Consider the following 24,127-nt stretch of genomic DNA (forward strand, 5'->3'; position numbering starts at 1 on the left):
TAAGGCACATTACCAGAGGCAGAAATTTGGACGTTCACACAGAAAATGTAATTTCTATACCACAGCCGTCGTAGCCTTTCAAAAGGGATCTACTACCGAGAGATGATCCATATACATTTTAGCTGCTGTTAGTACTACTTATCTGTTCTGTTACACCGTCTTTAAAATGTAGTTTACCCGCAACCACTCCAGTAGTGCTCAATGTACCTGTACTTCTTAAAACGTTAATGTTTTACTGTTTAATAACTTATAAACTACATTTTATTATTTTTCCCTTGCACTCAGTGACCAAAGCTATACACACACATATAGACACATACATATATATACACATATATATATACCTGTGTGTATGTTTGTATGTATGTGTATACTGTATATATACACACACACACCTATCTATATTATATATATATATATACACACACACACACACACACACACATACATACACACACACACAAATTATATATACAGTATGTGTGTGTGTGTGTGTGTGTGTGTGTGTATGTATGTATGTATGTATGTGTGTGTATATATGATGTAGATAGGTATGTATATATATATATGTGTATATGTAGATATGTATATAGATATGAAGATATGTACAGTATGTGTATATTGTGATGGATGGCCGGCCATTTATCACAGTCAATACCCCAAGCCGCCAGGTGGAGCCCTCCTTGCAGCGTGGAGGTCCCCAGAAGACCAGCAGGGCATCATGGACATTGGAGTTTTTATGCAAAGCCCTGCTGGATGCCGTGGGGGCCACAGGAGGGAGCTGCAGGGAGGACCGAGGGCTTCTTCGTGCCCTGTGACCCGGAGGTTCGTCACAACAACAACAACAACAACATTTATTTATATAGCACATTTTCAAACAAACAGTAGCTCAAAGTGCTTTACATATTAAAGAATAAAAAAATGAAAGACATAATTATAAAACAAAATAAATCAACATTAATTAACATCGAATAAGAGTAAGGTTCAATGGCCAGGGGGGACAGAAAAACAAAAACTCCAGACGGCTGGAGAAAAAATAAAATCTGTAGGGATTCCAGACCATGATACCGCCCAGTCCCCTCTGTCCCCTTCACAGGAAGAGCGACAGAGCGACAGACAGACTTCTGGGTTGAAGAAAAGAACTTTTACCTGACCCGGAAGTGATTGAGGATCACATGGACTGGGGATTGAGAACACTTCCGGGTCAGGAGATATAAAAGGACTATGGGAACTCCCAGACAACAAGCTGAGCTGGGTGGAAGGGTGGCAACGCGTCTGGGAGCTGGAGGATTGTTTATTATTGTATTATTGTGAGTTTAATGAGAATTGTGGTGGAGAGTGTGCTTTGTGCACTGTGGCGACAAAATAAAGTCAACTTGAGGACTTTTACCTGGTGTCTGGAGTCGTGGACAGGGGTTCAAGGGAGCAAGAGCGCCCCCTATCGTTCACAATATATATATGTACAGAAGAACATCACTTCTGGTGCATGGACTGATGTCAGCAGAACATCTTAGAGCAGAGAGCTGAGATTTTGGATTGGAGAGCTGAGAGTCACGTGTGCTTTGCAAACGCTAGAGTCCGTTGAGAGTTGTTGGTTTGTTCTGTGGTGTGAGATTTAAATGAAAAACAATACATTTTGCTCTTAAAACTTTGGTTTTGGTTGCCGCTAAGGAACCGTGTGGGAATTTTTAAGGCTTTTTTTCCCTTTAGAAGGGTTTTTGTTTTGCTTTTTTTTTTCGCCCGCACAAGAGCAAAAGTAGCTGGGTGTTTGGAAGTGCGCTTGGAAAAGTTATTTGTACTTGTACTTGTTCTTTTTCTTGTTATCTGTATTTGAATTAGCATCGAGGCGGCAGGGTAGAAAGCAGCAGTAACTGATATCGGCATTTGTAAATAAATAACCGCGTTGTCGTAACAGCGATTCCTTAGTTTAAAGGAAAGAAAAAAGGCCGCGGCTGACTTCAAAGCAGTAAAAGGTGGAAACTCAGCAGTGCGAAGGTAAGCGGCCTGCGTTAAGATGCCAATCAGGCACAAGGAGCAGTAGGAGCAAATAAGGTAGTAAAGTTTTATTTATTTGTTAATTTTGGATTAAACAGTCCATAGCAGTCCAGAGGCAGAACAGTTAAATGGGCGACAGCGTATTGGTTCATTATTATGGGGGAATATAAACAGTGCGAGTGGAGAGCTTATAAGTAAGAAGAGCGCAAAGTTAGGAGAAGAGACAGAGAAAAGTAAAGTTAACCTCATAGAAAGACAAATAGCAGGCAGCTGAGAGGGAGAACAGGTGAAAAATAGGGGGAAAAGGTGTAAAATATCTGGAGCAGATCTTAGTGTTACCATTTAAGTTAAGGAGCAGTTGAAAGAAGAATAATTTTAAGAAAAAAAAAAAAAGTTAAGGCAGCGCAGTAATCCCAAGTCAAATTTTAATAATGAGGCCAGTGCAATGCAAGTCCTGTTGGATGTTGGACTTTTTAGATGATGGTTTGGAAGAGCCAGTTGTCTATGAGGGTTACATCTGCAAGAGATGCCAGCTGATCCAGCACCTCGAGCTCAGGGTCGCTGAACTGGAGGAGGAGTTGGCTGACCTGCGTTGTAATAGAGAATTGGCGGACTTGGCCCAGGTGTCCTTTAGAGAGATAGTGTGCAATCCTAAGGTGGCGTGGGAGGAGATTCCAGACCAGACAGGTAGGAATAGGTGGGTCACGGTCACAAGGCGTAAGGTAAAGGGTGCATACTATCTGGGGGCATCAACCCCCGAATTAGAAGCGTCAAACCGTTATCATGCCCTAGCGGAGCTGGACGGTGACTGATAATTCTGAGGTGGTAGGCAGGAATGAGGAGCCCCAACGGGCCACCTCAAAACCAGTTCCCAAAAAGAGAAAGGTAGTGATAGTTGGGGACTCAATCATTAGGGGAATTGAAGCGCAGGTGTGCTCCAGAGAAAGAGAGCCTCACACGGTGTGTTGCCTTCCGGTAGCGCAGGTGGAAGACCTCCCTGGAAGGGTGGATAGGCTCTTGGCCAGAGCGGGGGTGGATCCAGTTGTCACTGTCCACGTTGGAACAAATGACATACATAAATAACTGTAGTCTGTCAGTTCTGTGATCCAAATTCAAAGAGTTAGGTACCAAGCTGAGGAGCAGAACTGACAAGGTAGTCTTCTCCGTAGTTCTGCCTGTGCCACGCGCCAGTCCAGGTAAGATTGAGGAGATTAGAAGGCTTAACGCGTGGCTCAAATCTTGGTGCAGGGTAGAAGGGTATACCTAGGGAATGGGGGGGCAGGGAGTTTAGGACAGGCCAGATTTAGATCTATACATGGAAGAACAAACAATGGTGTAGAAATAAAAATGCATAGTAATGTAAGTTCTAAGCAAACATGTAAATGTAAAAGGATTAACACATTAAAAATAGCTTGCCTTAATGCTAGAAGTATCAAAAATAAGGTAAGTGAGTTGGAGTTGTATGTAGCAGAGCATAGTTATGATATTATAGCAATAACGGAAACCTGGCTAAATAACAAAGATGGGGATGAGTGTAACATAGAGGGATACACATTTTTTGCGAAGGATAGACAGAACAGAAAAGGAGGTGGGGTTGCTGTTTATGCCAAACAGGGTTTAAATGTAAGTCATCTTCAGTTGGACGATTAGCCCCATCGTAGTGAGGACATGTGGCTTCGCCTGGAAAATATTAGGGAAAAAGGTCTTATTTTAGGAGTGTGTTATAGACCACCCAATTCAGACAGTAATTTCAACACACATCTTTTTAATAATATCAAAAGGCAAGTTTACAGGGGGATATTATAGTCATGGGGGACTTTAATTATCCAAATATTAACTGGGATAACCTTGCAGATGGAGGAGCACAAGAGCAGGATTTTTTAGAAGTAATCAGCGACTGTTTTTTAACACAGCATGTTAAAGCACCAACACGGGGTGAAGCCTGTCTGGATTTAGTATTCTGTAATAATCAGGATAGAATTGAGGGTGTAGAGGTGATTGAACCACTAGGGTCAAGTGACCATAATGTAATACAATTCTCAGTATTTTGTAAGAGTACAGATGCAAAGACTAAAATTGTTAAGTTGAACTTTGGTAGGGCTAATTTTGAGCAGATGACAAAGTCTAAGTAGGATAGACTGGGATAAGCTTTTAAATGTGGAGACAGTCGAGGAGCAGTGGAACAGGTTTAAAATGTTTTACATGTAATGCAGGACAGATACATACCTAAATTTGGAAGTAATAGGAAACTAAAAAAAACTCCACGATGGATTAATAAAGATTTAAAAAAGAAGTTGCAAAGGAAAAAACTGCTGTATAAGGCATATAAGACTAAAGACTGCAAAGCGAATAGTAGAGTGTATGAGAACATGAGGGCAACCATTAAGAAGGATATCAGAGAGGCTAAAAGACAGTTGGAGAGGAATAGAGCAGATAAGGCGAAAGAAGACCCCAAGAGATTCTTTCAGTATTTTAGTAGTAAAAGAACAGTTAAGGAGGAGGTCAAGTTCATCAGGAATAGTAAATGGGAATTAAAAGATACAGACAATGAAATAGCAGATGCCCTAAACTTACATTTTTCTGAGGTGTTTACAAGTGAGCAAGTGGATAACCTCCCAGAGGTAAACGCAACTACTAAGGAGGTACTGAGGGATTTGGAAATTGTAGAGGGAGAAGTGCTGCTCAGATTAAATAAGATGAAATCAAACAAATCACCAGGCCCAGATAATATTTATCCTTGTGTTCTTAAGGAGGCTAGTGAGTACATATATAAACCCTTGACACATATTTTTAGGAAGTCACTGTGCACTGGAGAGATTCCAAAGGACTGGAAAATGGCAAATATCATCCCATTATATAAAAAGGGTGACAGGGCAGATCCAACTATAGGCCAGTAAGCTTAACATGCATCACAGGAAAATTAATGGAAGGAATTATTAAGGATAAGATTGAGCAACACATGGCAAGGACAGGAGTTATTCTGAACAGTCAGCATGGGTTCAGAAGAGGGAGGTCGTGTTTTACTAACATGTTGGAATTCTATGAGGTTGCAACAAAAGCATACGATCAAAGTGGAGCAGATGATATAATTTACAGTAATCCCTCGCTATATCGACTTTCGCGGCTTCACTCTATCGCGGTTTTAAATGTAAGCACATCTAAATATATATCACGGATTTTTCGCTGGTTCGCGCTTTCTGGACAATGGGTCTTTAATTTAGGTTACATGCTTCCTCAGTTTGATTGCCCAGTTGATTTCATACAAGGGACGCTATTGGCGGATGGCTTTGAAGCTACCCAATCAGAGCACGTATTACATATTAACTAAAACTCCTCAATGCTATAAGATATGCTTCCCACGTGGCGCTTGTTTTGTTTGCTTCTCTCTGTCTCTCTCACTCTCTCTGCCTGACGGAGGGGGTGTGAGCAGAGGGGGCTGTTAACACAGTGGCTGTTTGCCTAGAAGATAGGATGCTCCTCTACAAAATGCCGCTTTATCGCTGGTGCTTCTGTATACGTATTGTGCACGTATTGATTTTTGATTGTTTGCTTTTCTTAGTGAGCGCTCTCTCTGACATTATCTGCTCTTCACGGTGCTCCTTTGAAGATAAGATATGTTTGCATTCTTTTAATTGTGAGAAAGAACTGCCATCTCTGTCTTGTCATGGAGGACAGTTTAAACGTTTGACTAAATGGTGTTATTTCATGTCTAGAGGGCTCTAATAATGTTAACAGTGTGGGAGAGTTTATAAGGGCTTAAATATATAAAAATAACCATACAAACATATGAGCCTTTACAGTTTAAGCAAAAGAAGATTAAGAGGTGACATGATTGAAGTGTTTAAAATTATGAAGGGAATTAGTACAGTGGATCGAGACTTGTATTTTATAATGAGTGCATCAAGAACACGGGGACACAATTAGAAACATGTTAAGGGTAAATTTCACACAAACATTAGGAAGTTATTCTTTACACAAAGAACGATAGACACTTGGAATAAGCGACCAAGTAGTGTGGTAGACAGTAAGACTTTAGGGACTTTCAAAACTCGACTTGATGTTTTCTTGGAGGAAACAAGTGGATAGGACTGGAGAGCTTTGTTGGGCTGAATGGCCTGTTCTCGTCTAGATTGTTCTAATGTTCTAATATATATATATATGTGTGTGTGTGTGTATGTAGACTCAAACCCATTATGACAGCAGCAATCCAAGCTGTGAGAAAACAGTAAAAAGGAGGCATGTCAGACGTCGTGGTTTATTTTCTGATGCAGCTACCAAAAACAACTTTGTGACGCTGCCGCCAAATACACAAAACAATTACTTTGACAATCATATTACGTTATTTTTAAAATGTTTCCTTTTCTATTTCATAACTTCTTTAACACACGACATCGCTGCGAAGCGTGGGTATTTTGCTATATATATATATATATATATATATATATATATATGACAGCAACACTCATAACAGTGACAAAACAATTACATTGACAATCATGTTACGTTATTTTCAAAATGTTTCCTTTTCTTTTTCTTCTTTAACACACTACTTCTCTGCTGCGAAGCGCGGGTATTTTGCTAGTCTCTAATAAACTAAGGAAAAAAAAAAAGGAAACTGATAAAGACAGATACTTCAACTTTATTTTTATAGGAAATCATTATCTTTTCAGAATCATCACAGTTATTTAAACAATAAATCATGTCAGAAGTTAATCCAATCAATCAATCCTCAGGGTTCCATTTTGGGCCCTGTCTTGATCTCTTTGTATATGTTTTCTTAAGGTTATATTTTTCAAAAATACAGTATAACATTTTTTTTCGTTGTTACGCTTATGACCCTCAGTTATATCTGCCACTTGATGAATCTCTAAACACAATTGTGTTAGAGGATGTTCAGCAGTGGATATTAAATTAAAGCTGAATTTATTATATTTGGTTCCCCAAATTCTGTCAGCAATATTAGTAATAATTTAGGACCTTGGTGCACCCAAATGTCAGAAATCTTGGTGTCATCTTTGATTAATCTTTAAAATTAGACAAGAAAATGAAGTATGATAAAAGACAGTTTTTTGCAGCTTAAGAGGATTGCCAAACTGAAATCTCTGCTTTTGTTTAAAGAATTAGACATAGTTATTCCTGAATGCATTTCTCCTCATTTTCATATTGTAATTATTCAATCTTCCCTACCACATTTGCAGTTGGTTCAAAATGCAGCAGCTTGTCTCCTGTCTGCCGGCCTCTCGTCATTGGCTGCCAGTAAAGTACAGAATACAGTTTTAAGTTTTATAATTTGTCTTTAAAGCACACACTGGTATGGCACTGCATTATATGTCAGACCTCCTTCACCCCTACTCCACTACTAGGCCTTTGAGATCATCTGATCCAAATCTACTATCCGACTGAAGTTTAAGGGTGAACATGTTTTTTCTGTGGCTGCCCCTGTTTTATAGAACAGTGTGCACTTTTACATTTGGTCTTTAAATACTATTGATATTTTTAAATCTCAGTTATAATCTTTTCTTTTCTCATCGGCACATAGAGATGTTTAAAGGTGGTAGTGTCATATTTTTAGTATAGCCTTTTAACAGGTTGCAGAAATTTGTGTTTGTTTAATTTATTTATTTAACAATTTTCTATGTTTAATATTTTTATTGATATTATTTATTCTGTGTTTATGTACAGCACTTTGGCAAAAAAAATTGTTGTGTTTAAATGTCCTTTATAAATAAAACTAGCCGTCCCCCACAGCTCTGCCCGTGTAGTAGTGAAACAGGACAGTGAGGAGGGCCCTGCCTGGCTCCCCACTCTTGACGTCACGTTTCCCCATCCCCTCGGCCTGCAGCCTCTGTCTCGGATTAGTGCGAATATATCGCTTCTGCAAGTGAGCTATGATTCTTAGCAAGATGAGAGAAGTTGCAAAATCAACCGGAAAGTTAGAGTAACTTATAGAAAAAAAAATCTAGTTCCTTTAAGTATTTCTATTGTTCGCTAGCTAAGCGGAGGTAAGGAATGCCCTGAGGCTGGAGCGTGAGTGAGGAGGGCCCTGCCCCCCTCCCCTCGGCTCAGCTCGCTGCGTGTCTCTCAGATTCGTGCAGTAAAATTTGTACTGCAAGTGAACTATGATGCGTAGCGCAATTAGAGAAGTTGCAAAAATCAACCGGAATGTGCAAGCAAATGTTAGAAAAAAACCCAATCTAAATTCGTTAAGTAGTTCTCTTGTGAAAAGTGGACAGTCATAAAGACAGACAGACGTTGGATTTTCTATATAGAGAGATGCTGATTGATGATTGATTGACGTGAAGAGTGACCTGGATTACCTGACTTCTTCTTCCTCAGTAAAGCCTTCATCAGAACTCCAGTCGTCCCAGCCTGCAGTAAACACATACATTTATTATACATTATAGGGTTGTTACTGTCACGTGTATACTGTAGAGTCCTGGGAAATTCATCATGCAACACCTGGCCACTCTCTAGCACCATGATCAGTGACTATAGCTGCATAACCTCAAAACTTCTATCTTCTTTACTTCAATAACCTCAGAACACTTTTCTCATAACTTAGCAGCAACTACTTAATGTCAAACAACAAACTATATACCAAATGTGGTATTACAAAAAATGTTAAAAACAGAGTATTCTCTGATTGGTTTAAAAAAAATGACTTTATATTGTATTATAGCCACCCACCATGGATATGATTTTGTATTTTCTGGTGTGTTTCAACTGATTTTACAGTATATGGCAAATTAACATTTCATAGGCCTTTGCTGATGATGTTGTCCTGTTTGCTTCATCAGGCCGTGATCTTCAGCTCTCTCTGAATCGGTTCGCAGCTGAGTGTGAAGCGGATGGGATGGGAATCAGCACTTCCAAATCCGAGACCATGGTCCTCAGCCAGAAAAGGGTGGAGTGCCCTCTCAGGGTTGGGAGCGAGATCCTGCCCCAAGTGGAGGAGTTCAAGTATCTCGGGGTCTTGTTCACGAGTGAGGGAAGAATGGAGCGTCAGATCGACATGCGGATCGGTGCGGCGTCCGCAGTGATGCCTCTGCATCGGCCTGTCGTGGTGAAAAAGAGCTAGAAGAAGTGGCCAGGGAGAGGGAAGTCTGGGCATCTCTACTCAAGCTGCTGCCCCCGTGACCCGATTTCGGATAAGCGGAAGAGGATGGATGGATGGATAGGCCTTTGCCTGATTTAGTAAACTTATAGGTTTGTGTGGTTATGGTGATAAATAACATCTGAATCCAAGATTAATTTGAAATAGTTTAAGAAGGAAATCTAAACAAACATTCAAATTGTCCCCATTTGAAAAGAAAAGAAGTGTATTTGGAAACAGGAAATGTTACAGAAATGTTGGATATCCTGCTAGGTGTTGTTTGAGTCCCAGAAAATCTTTCTAAGTTTGAGAATGAGAGAGAAGACGGGTCTAAATACCAAGGAGGGTAGCCTAATGTGGGCACCATGCCTATGCAATTTTGTTATAATTATTACGACTGATAATGTGTATTTAGAAGAGGGGGTGCTAGTTCCCTCAGATTTCAGTTGTTTTAAAGCAGGGATCGCCAACTCCGGTCCTGGAGGGACGCAGAGGCTGCAGGTTTTCATTCTAACCCTTTTCTTAATCAGTGACCTGTTTTTGCTGCTAATTAACTTCTTTTGAATTCATTTTATTTGACTTGCTCTTGAAGACTCAGACCCCTTAATAGTTTCTTTTTCCTTAATCAGCTGCCAAACAATAATGAAATACAAAATTAACCAAAAGAACTGGTGTCCATCATACAATATCTGAAAATAAAGAAAGGTGAAGGTCTCAGGAATGTCCATCTGCTCAGGTCCCCAAAACATTTGCACAGTGCTCTTAGAAAGAGAAAATCAACCATTTCAGAAATGTCTGTTAATGCACCACGAGAGCAGCAACAAGCCATGGAATTAAAGAACGGGTTTAATTAACAACAAGAATCGGCACCTCATTAAGCAGCTGGTTGGAGTGAAATTGGTTGCAGTTTGAGGCCCTGACTTAGTTGGTCTTCTGTTTGCTCCTTCACTTCACATTTAATTTCTGTTTGGGTGCCATTTAAGGAAAGAAATGAAGCAATTTAGAAGAACAATAAAGAAATTCAAGGGAACAAATCTTAAAAAAGCAATTCAATTAAAATTGAAAGTTTATTAGCAGCATAAATAGGGCACTCATTAAAAAAAGGCCTAGAATGAAAACCTGCAGCTATGGTGGTCATCCAGGACTGGAGTTGGAGACCCTGTTTTAAACAGAAGAAGCACCATTTGTGTTTTAAATACTGTATTTCTGTGTGCATGACATATATTTGCTCTTCCTTGACATTTCCTTAATTGGTTCACTGTAAACAAGCAGTTTAAAAATGTAATAAAAATAAATATATAGTACCTTCTTTAGTATACCACCAATCCAAAAGGTCATCAGGTTCCTGAAAAGAAAACACATGGAATTTTGGTGAATGGAATAATGGTTTCAACCCAAACAGAAATCTCAAAGATTTGTCTTCATTAAAAGCACAATTTGACTAAAATAAACATTAGTACATTAAAAAAATGAAAGAAAGGGAAAGGTGAAAATAATCAACAGCAGGTAGAAATTAAAAAAAACTGTAACTCTGCAGGTTGGCCCGTCTTCTACTCTGACTTTCACCTTCTGCCACTGTTTACTTTCCTACCTGCACACCTTTATTTGATTCACCTTTCAATTGCTACACTCAATTTTACAATGGCACCCTTTAAATGCCATCAGTGGTTGACTTTCAAACCATTGCTGAAATTACTTCTGGAATCTGGGTTAGATCTATTAAAGCTTGTTGGCCCCTAAGACCACTGCAACATTCCTAAAGTAGTCCTCGCTCCATCATACCAGTAAGCCAAAGCTGCAGTGTAACAAGCCAATCTATATGTGGGCCGCTGATCTGAGGGACACTGCACATTTAAATGTTGATTTTCATAATGCAACTTTCTTGGGCAATAATTTGTTAATATTTACAACACCAAAAGACATAATATTGTGCTAGGAAAATGTCAGTGGAATATTTTATACTACACTTCTTCCTCTTCATCTTTTCCCACTTCTTTGTGGAGTTGATGTGCTTGGTCAACCTTCCTCATACAGCTTGGTCCTACCCTTCTACTTCTGCATCACAGTAAGGAGACCAGGGTTCGTGCCCCAGGTCCTCCCTGTGTGGAGTCTGCATGTTTTCACCGTGTCTGTGTGGGCTTCCTTCCACATTCCAAGAACATGCAGGTTAGGTGGACTGGCGATGCTAAATTGACCCACGTCTGTGATGTGTTTGTTCACTCTGTGATGGACTGGCGTCTCACTCATGGATTCTACCTGCCTTGCTGCCTATGTTTGCTTGGATAGGCTTCAGCTAATCTGTGGCCCTACTCAGGGTACAGTGAGTTGGGAAAATAAATGGATGGATATTCTGATGTGGCAGAGCTTTTCAAAATGTATTTTCTTAAAATTATGAGAAAACTGCAAAATTGATAGCATATATGTTTATTCTACTTTAGACTTTTTGGACAGCATACAGGCTTGGGCAGATTTATAGCAGATGAAATTTAATGTCAGTAAATGTAAAGTATTAAACATAGGAAGGAAAAATGTGAGCTTTGAATACACAATGGGAGGACTGAAAAATGAAAGTCCACCTTATGAAAAGGATTTAGGAGTCGTAGTGGACTCTAAGCTCTCGACCTCCAGACAGTGTTCAGAAGCCATTAAGAAGGCTAACAGAATGTCAGGTTATATAGCACCTTGATGTGTGGAGTACAAGTCACAGGGGGTTCTGCTCAACCTTTATAACACACTGGTGAGGCCTCATCTGGAGTACTGGGTGCAGGTTTGGTCTCCAGGCTACAAAAAGGACATAGCAGCACTAGAGAAGGTCCAGAGAAGAGCGACTAGGCTGATTCCAGGGCTACAGGGGATGAATTATGAAGAAAGATTAAAAGAGCTGAGCCTTTACAGTTTAAGCAGAAGAAGAGGTGTTTAAAGAGTGTTTAAAATTATCAAGGGAATTAGTACAGTGGATCGAGACTATTTTAAAATTAGTTCATCAACAACACGGAGACACAGTTGGAAACTTAAGGGTAAATTTCGCACAAACATTAGGAAGTTTTTCTTTACACAAAGAATGATAGAAACTTAGAATAAGCTACCAAGTAATGTGGTAGACAGTAAGACGTTAGGGACTTTCAAAACTCGACTTGATGTTATTTTGGAAGAAATAAGTGGACAGGGCTGATGAGCTTTGTTGGGCTGAATGGCCTGTTCTCGTCTAGAGTGTTCTAATGTTCGAATATGTCACATATTATCATAATCAGATTAAGTGTTAAATGCAGACAGTGGTGAAAATGTAAGCAGCTTTTTTACTCAAGACTTCGCAACTTTGACTTAACTTGACTTTCTCGATTAAATCCAGAGAATCGACCTGACTTGACTTGCTTGAATGTAACCCTTATAAACTGAGACTTGATTGAAACTTAAATGTCAGGACTTGAAGTTTACTTGAGACTTGAATATACAGGGCTTAGTCCCATCTTTGTTTTATAATATACCGGTAAAGCCAATGACTCTGTGTAGTGATGATCTCCGTATCTCAAAAAGGAATGAATGATAGAGTCCAAAAGAGATCTAGGAATTGAGACTGTAGTTGTAGGAGTCATAAGAAAGGATTGCATTTCCATCTTATTTCAAATTACAGTTGCAGTGAACTGGAGCTGAACCCTACTACATTGCATGCAAGGAATGAAAAAAGTCTAGGATTTCAATCCACCACAGGGCCCACTCACACTATTAAAGAGACATTCATCAACAAAACATATACTGTTTGGCATAAAACTGGAGTAACATAACATACCTCATCAAACCTACTTAATCAGGTTGATGGTTATGGGGGACTGAAGCCTATGCCAGGACCGTTTAGCACAAAGCAGGAACCAACCTTGGGCAAGGCACCATTTCATAACAGAGTGTACTCACACACACACACTCCTTGTCAAACTCTTAAAATGAGAAAGACAGCCAACATGATTGTATGTGTAATCTCAGTTGCCTAAGTGTTCTAACCCTTGAGCCATAGATTTTGGAATAGTGACAGCAGGAGATTCCATCAGGGGGAGGTTTCTGTAGATCTAGGCTTTATTTAGGTTGGAACAGAGGCCCTGTCACAGGAAATGGTAGCTGGACAATCTGGCACAATGGCCCACCAACAGCCACACTGACTCAGGTCCAATTTATAATCACCAAACAATGTGACATACACGTCACTAGGAAACAGGAATGAAACTGTAGTACCTGAATCCACATGAGTAGCACTCTTAGATTGATGAGACAGCAGTGTTCACTGCTATGCACTAGTGCTGCCCAGTAGTGAACTTATATAGGCAAATTAAACATGAAATGATGAGATCTAACAAAGAATTCAAAATGTCAAAAGGACTTGATTGGAAGCCAGCAGCCACACCACATACATTTCAGAACAGGTCATCCACCTGAAGCTAAGCCTGTTTGGGCCCGGCCAGTACTTGGATAGGAGATTAACCAAGAAAAGCGTGGGTTGCTGCTGGAAGAGGTGTTGGCAAGGCCAGCAGGAGACGCATAGCCTGTGGTCTGAATGTGGATTCCAGTGCAGTGTCAGGGATATTGTGCTGTAGAAAAGGCCGCATACTTTGGCTTTTAAGTCTCTGTGGTCATAAAACATCCCTGGGCATCCTTCGTAAAGAGTAGGGTATATCTCGATGTCCTGGCCACGGTCTAGTCATTCTGGCCCCCTAATAAACCCTGCCTCTAATAGACTACCTATCATCCGTTCATCACCTAAAAGCTAATGTGTGGTCAGTTTACTGGTGCAAAATGACTGCTGTTGCATCACCCAGGTGGATGCTGAACATTAGGGTGTTTGAAGGGGCATTCTCATGTAAAAGTGTAATGTACAAGCATTTTGAGTTGTGAAAAAAGTGGTATATAAATGTAAAGAATTATTATTACTATTGCTGTGTAGTAAACTCATAAGTGTGCTATCTAATAACAGTACTTGTACTTTTAGCATGTTCTACTTCAGTCTTTGTGGGGTTTCTTTACATACATACATACATACATACATACATACATATATATATATATATATATACACACACACATATATAAATACATATATACACACGCACACATATAAATACATATATACACACGCACAATAAATACATATATACACACGCACACACACATATAAATACATATATACAAACGCACACACACATTTATATATATATATACTAGCAAAATACCCGCGCTTCGCAGCGGCGAAGTACTACATTAAAATTTTTATTAAGAGGAAAATTTAACCCTTTTAAACTGAGGGAAAATATGCCAATAATTATTTGTTAAGGATCTCTTTGTATACCATGTTGTCAATTCGGCCCTCCGGTTGTAACATGACCAAGCTGTGCGCTGAGCTTACTTTTGAGCATGCAACTTACAGTTGGCCATGTGAACAGTAATCTTGTCTCAGATCTCAAAGCTTGGATTGCTGCTGTCATAATCGGTTTGAGTTTCATGGTTTGTTTCAATTACGACAGTATTTGCAGGATTTGTTGTGCTGAAGTGACATTTGGCATCTGTCAAGCGTTGTAAGCACACAACCGGTTTCATCGATAAAATCACATCCAGCTTTTGAGAGTTTAAACATTCATAAACATCAAAGTGTCCACTATTGAAATCGTCACCTGTGAATCTAAGATGTTTAAGAGGCATTGGCAGTTGTCGAAAGGTGTAAAATATTTGGCCATTTCGGTACACTTGAAAGCGACAACCAAACAATTCAGCGGCAGCCATCAACTCACATGCAGAACCATAGGTGAAAGGCTTAAGCATTTCACTCTTATAGTGCTCCTGTGTAGTATAATTATCTCCTGTACCATCATCAGTCCACACCTTGAACCTGTCCCAGTCATTCAATACATAAGACACAATGTTCCTCCGGATATCAAGAGTGAGCCTGATATGGCCGTGCAATATGTAACAAAGAGAATGGAAAAGGTAGGTACTATCTCCGGGCATGGAAACCACTCGGTAAGTGACAGTTCTTTGATCAATAGTGATCACCTCGATAGACATGGTAATGGGGGTTGGAATGATAAAGGAAATGGGTACCTGAACAATGTAAAGCAAGTCTAAAATACCTATACAATAACTATAATTGTAATAAACAAACAATAAAACAGTGGGGAAGCCGTGGATTAAATAAAAAGGCTGTAGTTATCAGTAGGGAGACGTGAATCCCGTGGCGAAGCAAGGAAGGGAATGTAGAGACCGGAGCGATGGACGGTCTTATATAGGCAGGCAGACAACAACGTGGGAGGCGTTGGGATGGGGGACCCAACGCCACCTCACACGGTGACCGAGCTGCAGGCTATGGACGTATATATGCACGTAAGTAGGATTCAGTTAGCGTTGGGAACCCGTGTACCAAATTTCTTGAAGATGGGCCCATAAGTAACAAAGACTGTTGAAAAGTTCAATATGGCAGCCGACAGTGGCATCATACCACCGAAATAAGTATGCATACATTGGTTTCGGTTAGTGCAGGGAAGCCGCCTATCAAATTTCATGAAGATGGGGCCATAAATAAGAAAGTTCAACATGGCGGACTTTGTCGACCGTTATGACCGTTACGTGTAGAATTTTGAAATGAAACCTGCGTAACTTTTGTAAGTAAGCTGTAAGGAATAAGCCTGCCAAATTTCAGCTTTCTACCTACATGGGAAGTTGGAGAATTAGTGATGAGTGAGTGAGTGAGTGAGTGAGTCAGTCAGTCAGTCAGTCAGTCAGTCAGTGAGGGCTTTGCCTTTTATTAGTATATATATATATATATATACATACATAAACACACACACTACCAATCAAAATGTTTAGAATGCTCCCATTGTTCCTTTTTTTTCTTTTAAATCTAAGCAGTTTAAGTCTAGTGAGTAGCCTGAAATAGTGCAAAGGTAAGCACAACACTACCAGAGCTTAAAAAAAAGAAAGGTTTAGGTTACCAAAAGCTGGAAGATAATATAATTTTCAGAGTTATACAAAGAGACCTTTTTCAGGAAAGAAGTAATGAGTTAACAACTTACAGTTTTTCTGCAGCAATGGAAGTTAAAGAAGCCTTGAAAATTGATGCATACAATTGTTAAAGGTGTCTCAACTTTTACTGATTACTGACAAACCCTCCAGCTGTATAAAAACAGTTTTGGAATAAACTTGCTACAGCCTTTAAAGCTTTGTTTGAACAATATTACACTTGATATTACTATCACAAAGGAAGAGAAAAAGGCTGTTAACAAAGGAAGACAGACAGACCAGTACAATCTTTAAAAGTATAGGCCTGTCCTGTAGAGAAACTGCAAATAAAGCAAAGGTGAATGAGTGCAGTTTCATACACAATCAAAAGGAACTTGGATACAGAAGTTTTTGAGAGGCAACAGTGTGTGATTATAATATTCAGTATTTTTCTAGATAAGAAATGAAACTGAAAATATGCTTAAGAAGACAAAGTTGAGAGTGGTTATAAACATTTGAATAATAAGTTAAATACTGGTGGAAGCTTTTTATTTATATTTCGCAACACCTGGTAGGGTGTATTCCACCAGCCCTAAATAAAGAAGCACCCTTGGGAGGAACCTACACATACTCAACATCTGATCTTATCAAAGTCAGTTCCGTCTGATCTTAAAAATAAACCGTGAAACTGTGGCCTGCGTGAAGGCCTCTGCAGTGACTTGGAATAAATAATGTGTGGTTTCTGTAAATATGTACTTTGCCTTGCAGCAAATGATAAACTTATTACTAACCCTTCATCCATCCATCCATTATCCAACCCACTATATCCTAACACAGGGTCACGGGGGTCTGCTGGATCCAACCCCAGCCAACACAGGGTGCAAGGCAGGAACAAGTCCCGGGCAGGGCACCAGCCCACCACAGTGTTATTAACCCCATATTTGTTTTTGGTAAATGTTATTATATCATTTCCTGAAACACAAACTTATTTGAAATGGGTAAAACACAACATCTGCCCATCCATCATCTTAACCTGCTCATCAAGAGCAAGCTCATGAAGAAGATGGAAAGTATCCCAACAATTACTGGGAACCAATCAGTTACAACAGGATGCCAAGATGTCACAGGATCAACAAACCTCTAGGCATACTAGGGCCAATTTAGCAATGTTAGTTCATATGACCTGCATGTTACAGGGGAGAACATGGAAACTCCATACAGGGAACACCCGGGATATGAACCCACAACTCCTTATCGCTAGACAGCAGCTCCCCCAAAAAACAAATTTTATTCTCTTTATTAAAACAATCTTTTGTTTTAAAAAAAATGAATGGATGATTTTAAATTGCCCATTTGCCTATTTTGTAACCTTCTCACCCAGTTTAGGGTTTTGGGGAATATTTTCTATTTCTGGCCTCAATAAACATAAGGCGAGTACCAGTCCTGAACTGAGGGTCGGTCCAGTGCAGGCCGAAACACACAAACTCACAATCGGAAAACACACGTCTGTTGTGTGCTGGAGGGTATGTCTATGTGGTCAAGAGAAGCCAAAGCAAATTACACTTGAGCCAGACACCCAGATTTCTATAGCCATGAGGTTACAGTGTTAATCTCTTTGCCACCACACCACCTACAGTATAATGGTAACTAGATGTCTTCTTTACCTATTGATCCATCTCTCATAGGGCTGTGGAGGAATTTTGGCCTACTACTTTTACAAAGTTGTTTAATCTGTGTGATATTTGTGGAGTTTTTGAGTAAGGACTGGTCATTTAATGTTGTGAGTGTGCACTGATACAGCGCGTTGTTGGAAGCACCACAAGGCAAACCACCTCAGGATCCCAAATTAGGACCCGAGGGTGAGGTTTTTGCAGTGGCTGGACATTTAAGGCCTCACTTTAAATCTTAATGCAGCCAAATTGGAAATGTCTTTTTCCTTGAGCTGTTCTGATAAAGACTACTTGACCCTAACCTTAAATCTAACCTTTAGCAGAAAAAACAAAGATCAAACAGAATTAAAAATGAAGGCAGAAAAAAATAATTGGAAAAAGACATCATGACAGGTATGTAAAAAGTCAATAGAAAATGTTACTCGGGGTTTGCCACTGCCGATGGGACCTTGAACATGGGAAAGGTTCATTTAATTTATAATATAACTAAAATGTATTATTATTATTATTATTATTATTATTTCGGTTGCTCCCATTAGTCACCACAGCTGATCATCTCATTCCATATCTTCCTGTCCTCTACTTTTGCTCTGTTACCCCCATCACCTGCATGCCCTCTCTCACCACATCCATAAACCTTTGCTTAGGTCTTCCTCTTTTCCTCTTCCCTGGCAGCTCTATCCTTAACATCCTTCATCCAATATATCCAACATCTCTCTTCTGCACATATCCAAACCAACAGAATCTCGCCTCTCTGACTTTTTCTCCCAACCATCCAACTTGAGCTGACCCTCTAATGTCCTCATTTCTAATCCTATCCACCCTCATCACACCCAGTGCATCTTAAACTCTGCTACCTCCAGCTCTGTCTCCTGTTTTCTGGTCAGTGCCACCGTCTCCAACCCATATAACAAAGCTGTTCTCACTACTATCCTGTAAACCTTCTCTTTCACTCTTGCTGATACACACTTTACATACTAGAAGCTCTAAAATGTGGGTAATTTGTAAAAGAGAAAGTACACAGCCTCCAGTAGAGAAATGAGGGCTCACATGAAAATGTAAATCTCAGTTTTAAACAGGTCCTTTCTTGAACAGACACAGATCCCTGTAGTATGTAAAGATATTCAAATTACTGACCTCCTCATTCATTAACAGATCCATTTGGCTTTGGTTGTCTGAATCCATTCTTCAATCCTGTTCAAAAAATGAAAAAGCATTTAATTAATAAAATGAAATCTAAAATGAAATGGTAACATGAAGAACACACCTTCACGAGTGCTGGCTGAAATACGTAGTGACACTTTGCATTAAGGTTAAAAACAATAATAAAGCATAATAACAAGATTGGCATAGTGGTGCAGTTCTGAGAGCTGCTATATAATAAATCCAGGATTCCCAATTTGAATGCCTCAGCTTTCCACTGTCTGCATGAAGTTTGCATATTCACTGTTTCTGATTGGGTTTCCTTTGTGACCTATGCTTTTTTGCTCACATTTCATGTGCATTTCTAAATTGACACCTTGTGGGTGTGTGTGAGTAGGCCATACAAGGGACTGGCACCTCATTTAGGAGCAACTTTGCACCCAATGCTTCTTTTAAACTGGATTAAACATGTTTGAGATTTTGATGTCATTTTTATCAAACAAACTCCATTAATAATGGAGCGATTTGCTTTGTCATTATTGTAGCAGGAAAAAAGCAGAACAAGATTCACAGATGACAGTCCCTGAACCATCCCTCCACTAACCTGACATTTCTTCTTAAACAAAGATGGCCCTCACCTTCAACAACACACCCCATATTGGATTCATCCCACTTCATGGTATCCATCTTCATTTCATTCTACTAATTTGCTGTAAGTGTCTTGAAGTATCGGTTTTTATTGAACACTCTACCATTTTGTTTTAGTGCAGTGAAAAACCAAATCATCTACCCATCTGTTCCATAATCATTTCAGGATGGAAGAGAAACCCATATTGGGCCCTCATGAAAATCCATTATGTTATATGAGTAGGACCTGCCCTTTAATCCAGGGTGCACTTAGTTGCTCTTGTCCCTTAATGTCGATGGCATGGTGGCAGAATGGTTAGAACTGGTGCTTCATGGATCTAGTATCCTGGGTTTGAAATGTGTGCTGAGTTTGCATGTTCTCTCATGTTCTCTCAGTGTACATGGGGGTTTTTATCTGAGTAATCTGATTTACAACCCACATATCCACAGACCTGTGTTTAAATTTATTTAATGGATTAAACTAAGATGATAGCGTGGAAGCTTGTGCTGGAGTAGGTTGCGTGATGAAGCTTTGACCATATACTGTACTGTAAAGATCAGAAAATATGGTGTCTGTTAGAAACTGAACATGTAAACAGGTATGTAATCTGTAAGTTAGGGAATCATTAGAAGGTTCAGTGATTGAGTACACAAAGTGAACACTCTGAGGTACATCCAGTGTATACTCTGGCTATAAAAACTAAACTCTGGCCTTCTCTATTAGAGTCGGGGCACTATCAATATCTTATTCTCCTTATTAGCAGCTTATATCAATGAGGCTCTCTAATGTTCCTGTCAAACCAACTGTGAAGCCTATTTATCCCATACTTCAAGTGCTGCTGAATTACGCGTTGATCCAATACGGCCATTAATTGGAATAAGCAGGTTTGAGAATGTCATGCAATTCTATGTTCCTAAACTTTTACTTTCAGTTTTCACAGAAATTAACTACTTTTTAATTGACTTTTCTCACTGTATGGAAGGTGAGAGCCTGAGTTGTTTAATTCTTGAACTGCATTTATTTCTGAAGCCTCCACTTTTGCTGTATATTTTAGTTATCTGTATCTTTATGTTTTTAATATGTAAAGATGATGTGGTAAAGATGATGTTAAATTGCACATATGTCCATATAATAAACTGGCTAATAACTTACCCTGACTGTGTAGCAGTTTAATTTATTTTGGAATGGTGGAGGCCAGTGTTTATCTCAGCAGCATCAATCTCAATGCAAGTACCAACTCTTGATGGGATGTCAGTTAAATAAGGATCAGTTTCATTCAGTGGAAGTCAATTTAAAGTCTCTGACTAATTTAGCAAGCATGTCTACAGGATGAAGACTGGAGAAGCAGGCAATAAAGCCACCGAGAAATGGAGAAGCCATGGATATTCCACAAGGATGGCGTGAGATTCAAATCCAGTATTCTAGCCTCTTGAGAAAGGAACACTAACCGCCACCAGGAAAGAAGTTGACAACTCGGATCCCTTTGGAATAATTTTAATTTAAAAAAAATTACACATCAGGTAGAGGTCTTTAGATAATACTTGGTAGTGTAACTGAAATTATCACAGTTTAGAACCTCATAACATAACTGGATGTGTCAAATTACTGCCATTTTAGATATGTTTGAGAAATACAACCACATATTAGAAAAAGTTGGGACGGTATGGAAAATGCAAATAAAAAAAAAAATGCAGTGCTTCTTAAGTATGAGTTTTATTTCATTGCAGATAATATAAACCCAAAGATATTACATGTTTTGTCTGGTCAACTTCAATTCATTTGTTAATACTGTCTGCAATGACATAAAAGTCAAAATAAATTTAAGAATCACTGTTTTTTTGGGTTTTTTTTTTTTTGCATTTTTTGTCCCATCCCAACTTTTTTTGATTTGGGGTTGTACGAAAATATAAGCTTTATTGGAATGAACAGCTTGTTCCTGCTTAAACTTTTTAAGGAGTGAATCCACTATGCTGGATAGTAGTTTGCGGAAATAAAATAACAGTTGTTGCTTTAGCTCCAGGAGTATTTCCCTTTATGGCTACAGTACAGCCACTGTTGTATTTCATGAGGCCTAAAAGGTTGTAGGTTACTAATTTTTCCACTCTAAGATAAAGTTCATCATTGCAAGATCATATTTGTGTGCTGGAATGGACTGACATGCAATAGCCAATTCGCTAATGCGGGTTTCACCTCATTCACACCTTTAACTCAAAACTAACTAAGAGACATCAGAGGTTTCCAGTAAACAAGATGTTTATTTCACACTTGTGAAAAAGAAATAAAGAGTTCTCGGATCTCCTATATCAAGCTCCATTTTCGAAGGAGGTTTGAACTTTTATAAGCCTCAGACTGTGCACAATATACTGTATGACTACTACAAGCTAGCAAGCCAGGTAATGGTGATGGCCCTATACCCTAGTCCAATCTTCTTGCTGGCATTCTTTCTTTTTCTGGACAGAAAACTATCCCTTGGGTTCCATGTAAGTTCCTATTCCTTTATTTTTTAAAGTACCATTGAATTGTTAATAGCATCTCAAGGTGCTTTATAATTACCAACATTTAATTTTGTTTTTTTTTTTGAACTGAAGAACAGGTAGGTAAGGTGAGTTTGGAATTAACCCAGAAAGCTTGGGGTTTACAGTCAGAGTCCAAAGCCACTGGCACTGGTTCTCATGTTCAGTTCTGAGGGTACACTGTGGATGCAAGGTTTTCATTCAAACCAGCTTCTGCTTATAATACACTATGCCTTCCCTCGGTCAATAATCCTATGCAAAAATAAACAGAACTAAATTTAATTATAATTGGACTCCTACCTTATTTATGTAAGCTCTTATTTCCCAGTTACTATGTTATGGTATCAATTCAGAAATCACAAAACTGACACAGCAAAATCACCAATGTCTAAATAACGCTTTAAGTGCACAAAGCAAAGCATTGTTAAGTGTTAATTTAACACTGGTAGCTTTTTCATGGAAATGTAGCAAGAATTATTATGTTATATGGAGATAATTTAGGATTTGTTATCTTGATTTTTAAACTTTCACCATCTTTATGATTTTCTAGTCATTTCTATCTTTATTTCCTGGTAAACACACTAGTTTTTATGACACTTAAATAGCTACAGCCTTTAGACCGTTGTTAAGTTGGCTACTTTACAAATTACTTTATTACTACTCTAAGGAAAATATGTATAGAAATATTAGTGTCTTATTGATCATTTCCAGCTCAATTTAATCACTATTCCATGCACTAGAAAAAGTTTGGACGTGAGTGTCAGTAGACTTTGCACCCGAGGAACCAAGTTACCAAAACTATTATATAACATTTCAGAAATTATTTAGCGCTCTGATGCTGATCTTTCTGATCATAAAATAGGTCATTACGATAACAATTGATGAGAAGAATTCATAATTAACTGCAGAATTACGGTATTTGAGGGTTTCACTAGAGTGCCTCTTTGTCTTGCACAGATTGGCTCAAAAACTGATCAGCACATCGTCATCTCATAACAGGCTTAGGTTTTGAGTTTGGTATTTATCCATCCAGCCTTTTTAGCTCTAGACCTCCCTCAAAATACTGTGACATACACAGACACACACCCATCATTGAGATATCGATGATTTCGGTATCAGACGATCCTAAAACATTGAAAGCCATCGAAAACTGGACAAATCTAAAGCTTTCTGTCCTTCCCCATAGACGATAGGTTATGATGGGGGATGGCGCAAAGCAAAAAGTTTGATTTATTATTTTAATGTTGTTTACAAATCCACAATGGCATTTTGCTTAATTCATGGGTGCTGCCATTTCGTGGGCTCTGTTGCTAGGACATCTGACATCACTTAAATCAGACTTTAAAAACCCACATGATGCTCTACTCATCCTTGTGGTCTGAAGGAAAAAAAAAAGTTTCTAAAGCAAACCTTTGTGGGTGTATCTTTGCTATTCTGGTTTCAAAGTTTCTGTCGTTTCTTCTGACTAAGATTTGGTTTAGCTTTCTGGTTTTTGCCACTTGAACTCTTTTCGGTCTTTTCAGAAATGACCTTTCTTTTTAACTCACACTTAGACTCATTTCCTGGCCCTGTGTATTCATTCATTTTTGTGCTGCTCAGTCCTTGGACAGTACATCCACGTTCAGTGTAATTTTCCCTGGCGTCCACTCCACTCATTATAAATTACCATTATTAGGATTAATTATAGCAACAAAGGTCACAAAAAAGGTGAATTAATGGAAAAACAAAAGGATATGTTAAGCATTTAAATCCATGGCAAAAAATAGAAAATACTTTTCCGTTTATTTTCTAATGACCTCTTCTTAATGTAGAATAAAAGAAGACAAATAAAACACCAGTTGTTAGACGATTAGATTAATATGATCTAACAACTTACAGCTAAAATTTTACCGCCCAATTTCTAATCTTCCATTTTTGACTAAGATATTAGAAAAGGTTGTCGCTGCTCAACTCAATTATTTAAATTTACATAACCTGCTTGAGCCTTTTCTGTCTGGATTCAGGGCCCTACATAGCACTGAAACTGCTTTACTTAAGGTAGCCAATGACTTACTGATAACCGCAGATTCAGGGATGGCCACTATTCTAGTTCTTCCTGACTTGAGCACAG

General features: G+C 38.9%; 1 protein-coding gene across 1 annotated transcript in view; it reads right to left on the bottom strand.

Annotated features, from left to right (window-relative positions):
- LOC120523595 (apolipoprotein L3-like) overlaps positions 1-24,127 on the bottom strand; it is a 43,467-nt gene that overhangs the window by 15,043 nt on the left and 4,297 nt on the right. The window contains exons 2-4 of the mRNA XM_039745037.1: positions 18,871-18,927; positions 10,394-10,433; positions 8,313-8,364 (exon numbers count right to left, since the gene is read on the bottom strand). Of these exons, the coding sequence (XP_039600971.1) occupies positions 8,313-8,364; positions 10,394-10,433; positions 18,871-18,918 (140 nt within the window). The 5' untranslated portion in view covers positions 18,919-18,927. The remainder of the gene's footprint in view (positions 1-8,312; positions 8,365-10,393; positions 10,434-18,870; positions 18,928-24,127) is intronic.

Source organism: Polypterus senegalus, chromosome 1, assembly GCF_016835505.1.
Source record: "Polypterus senegalus isolate Bchr_013 chromosome 1, ASM1683550v1, whole genome shotgun sequence".
NCBI classification, from domain to species: domain Eukaryota; kingdom Metazoa; phylum Chordata; class Cladistia; order Polypteriformes; family Polypteridae; genus Polypterus; species Polypterus senegalus.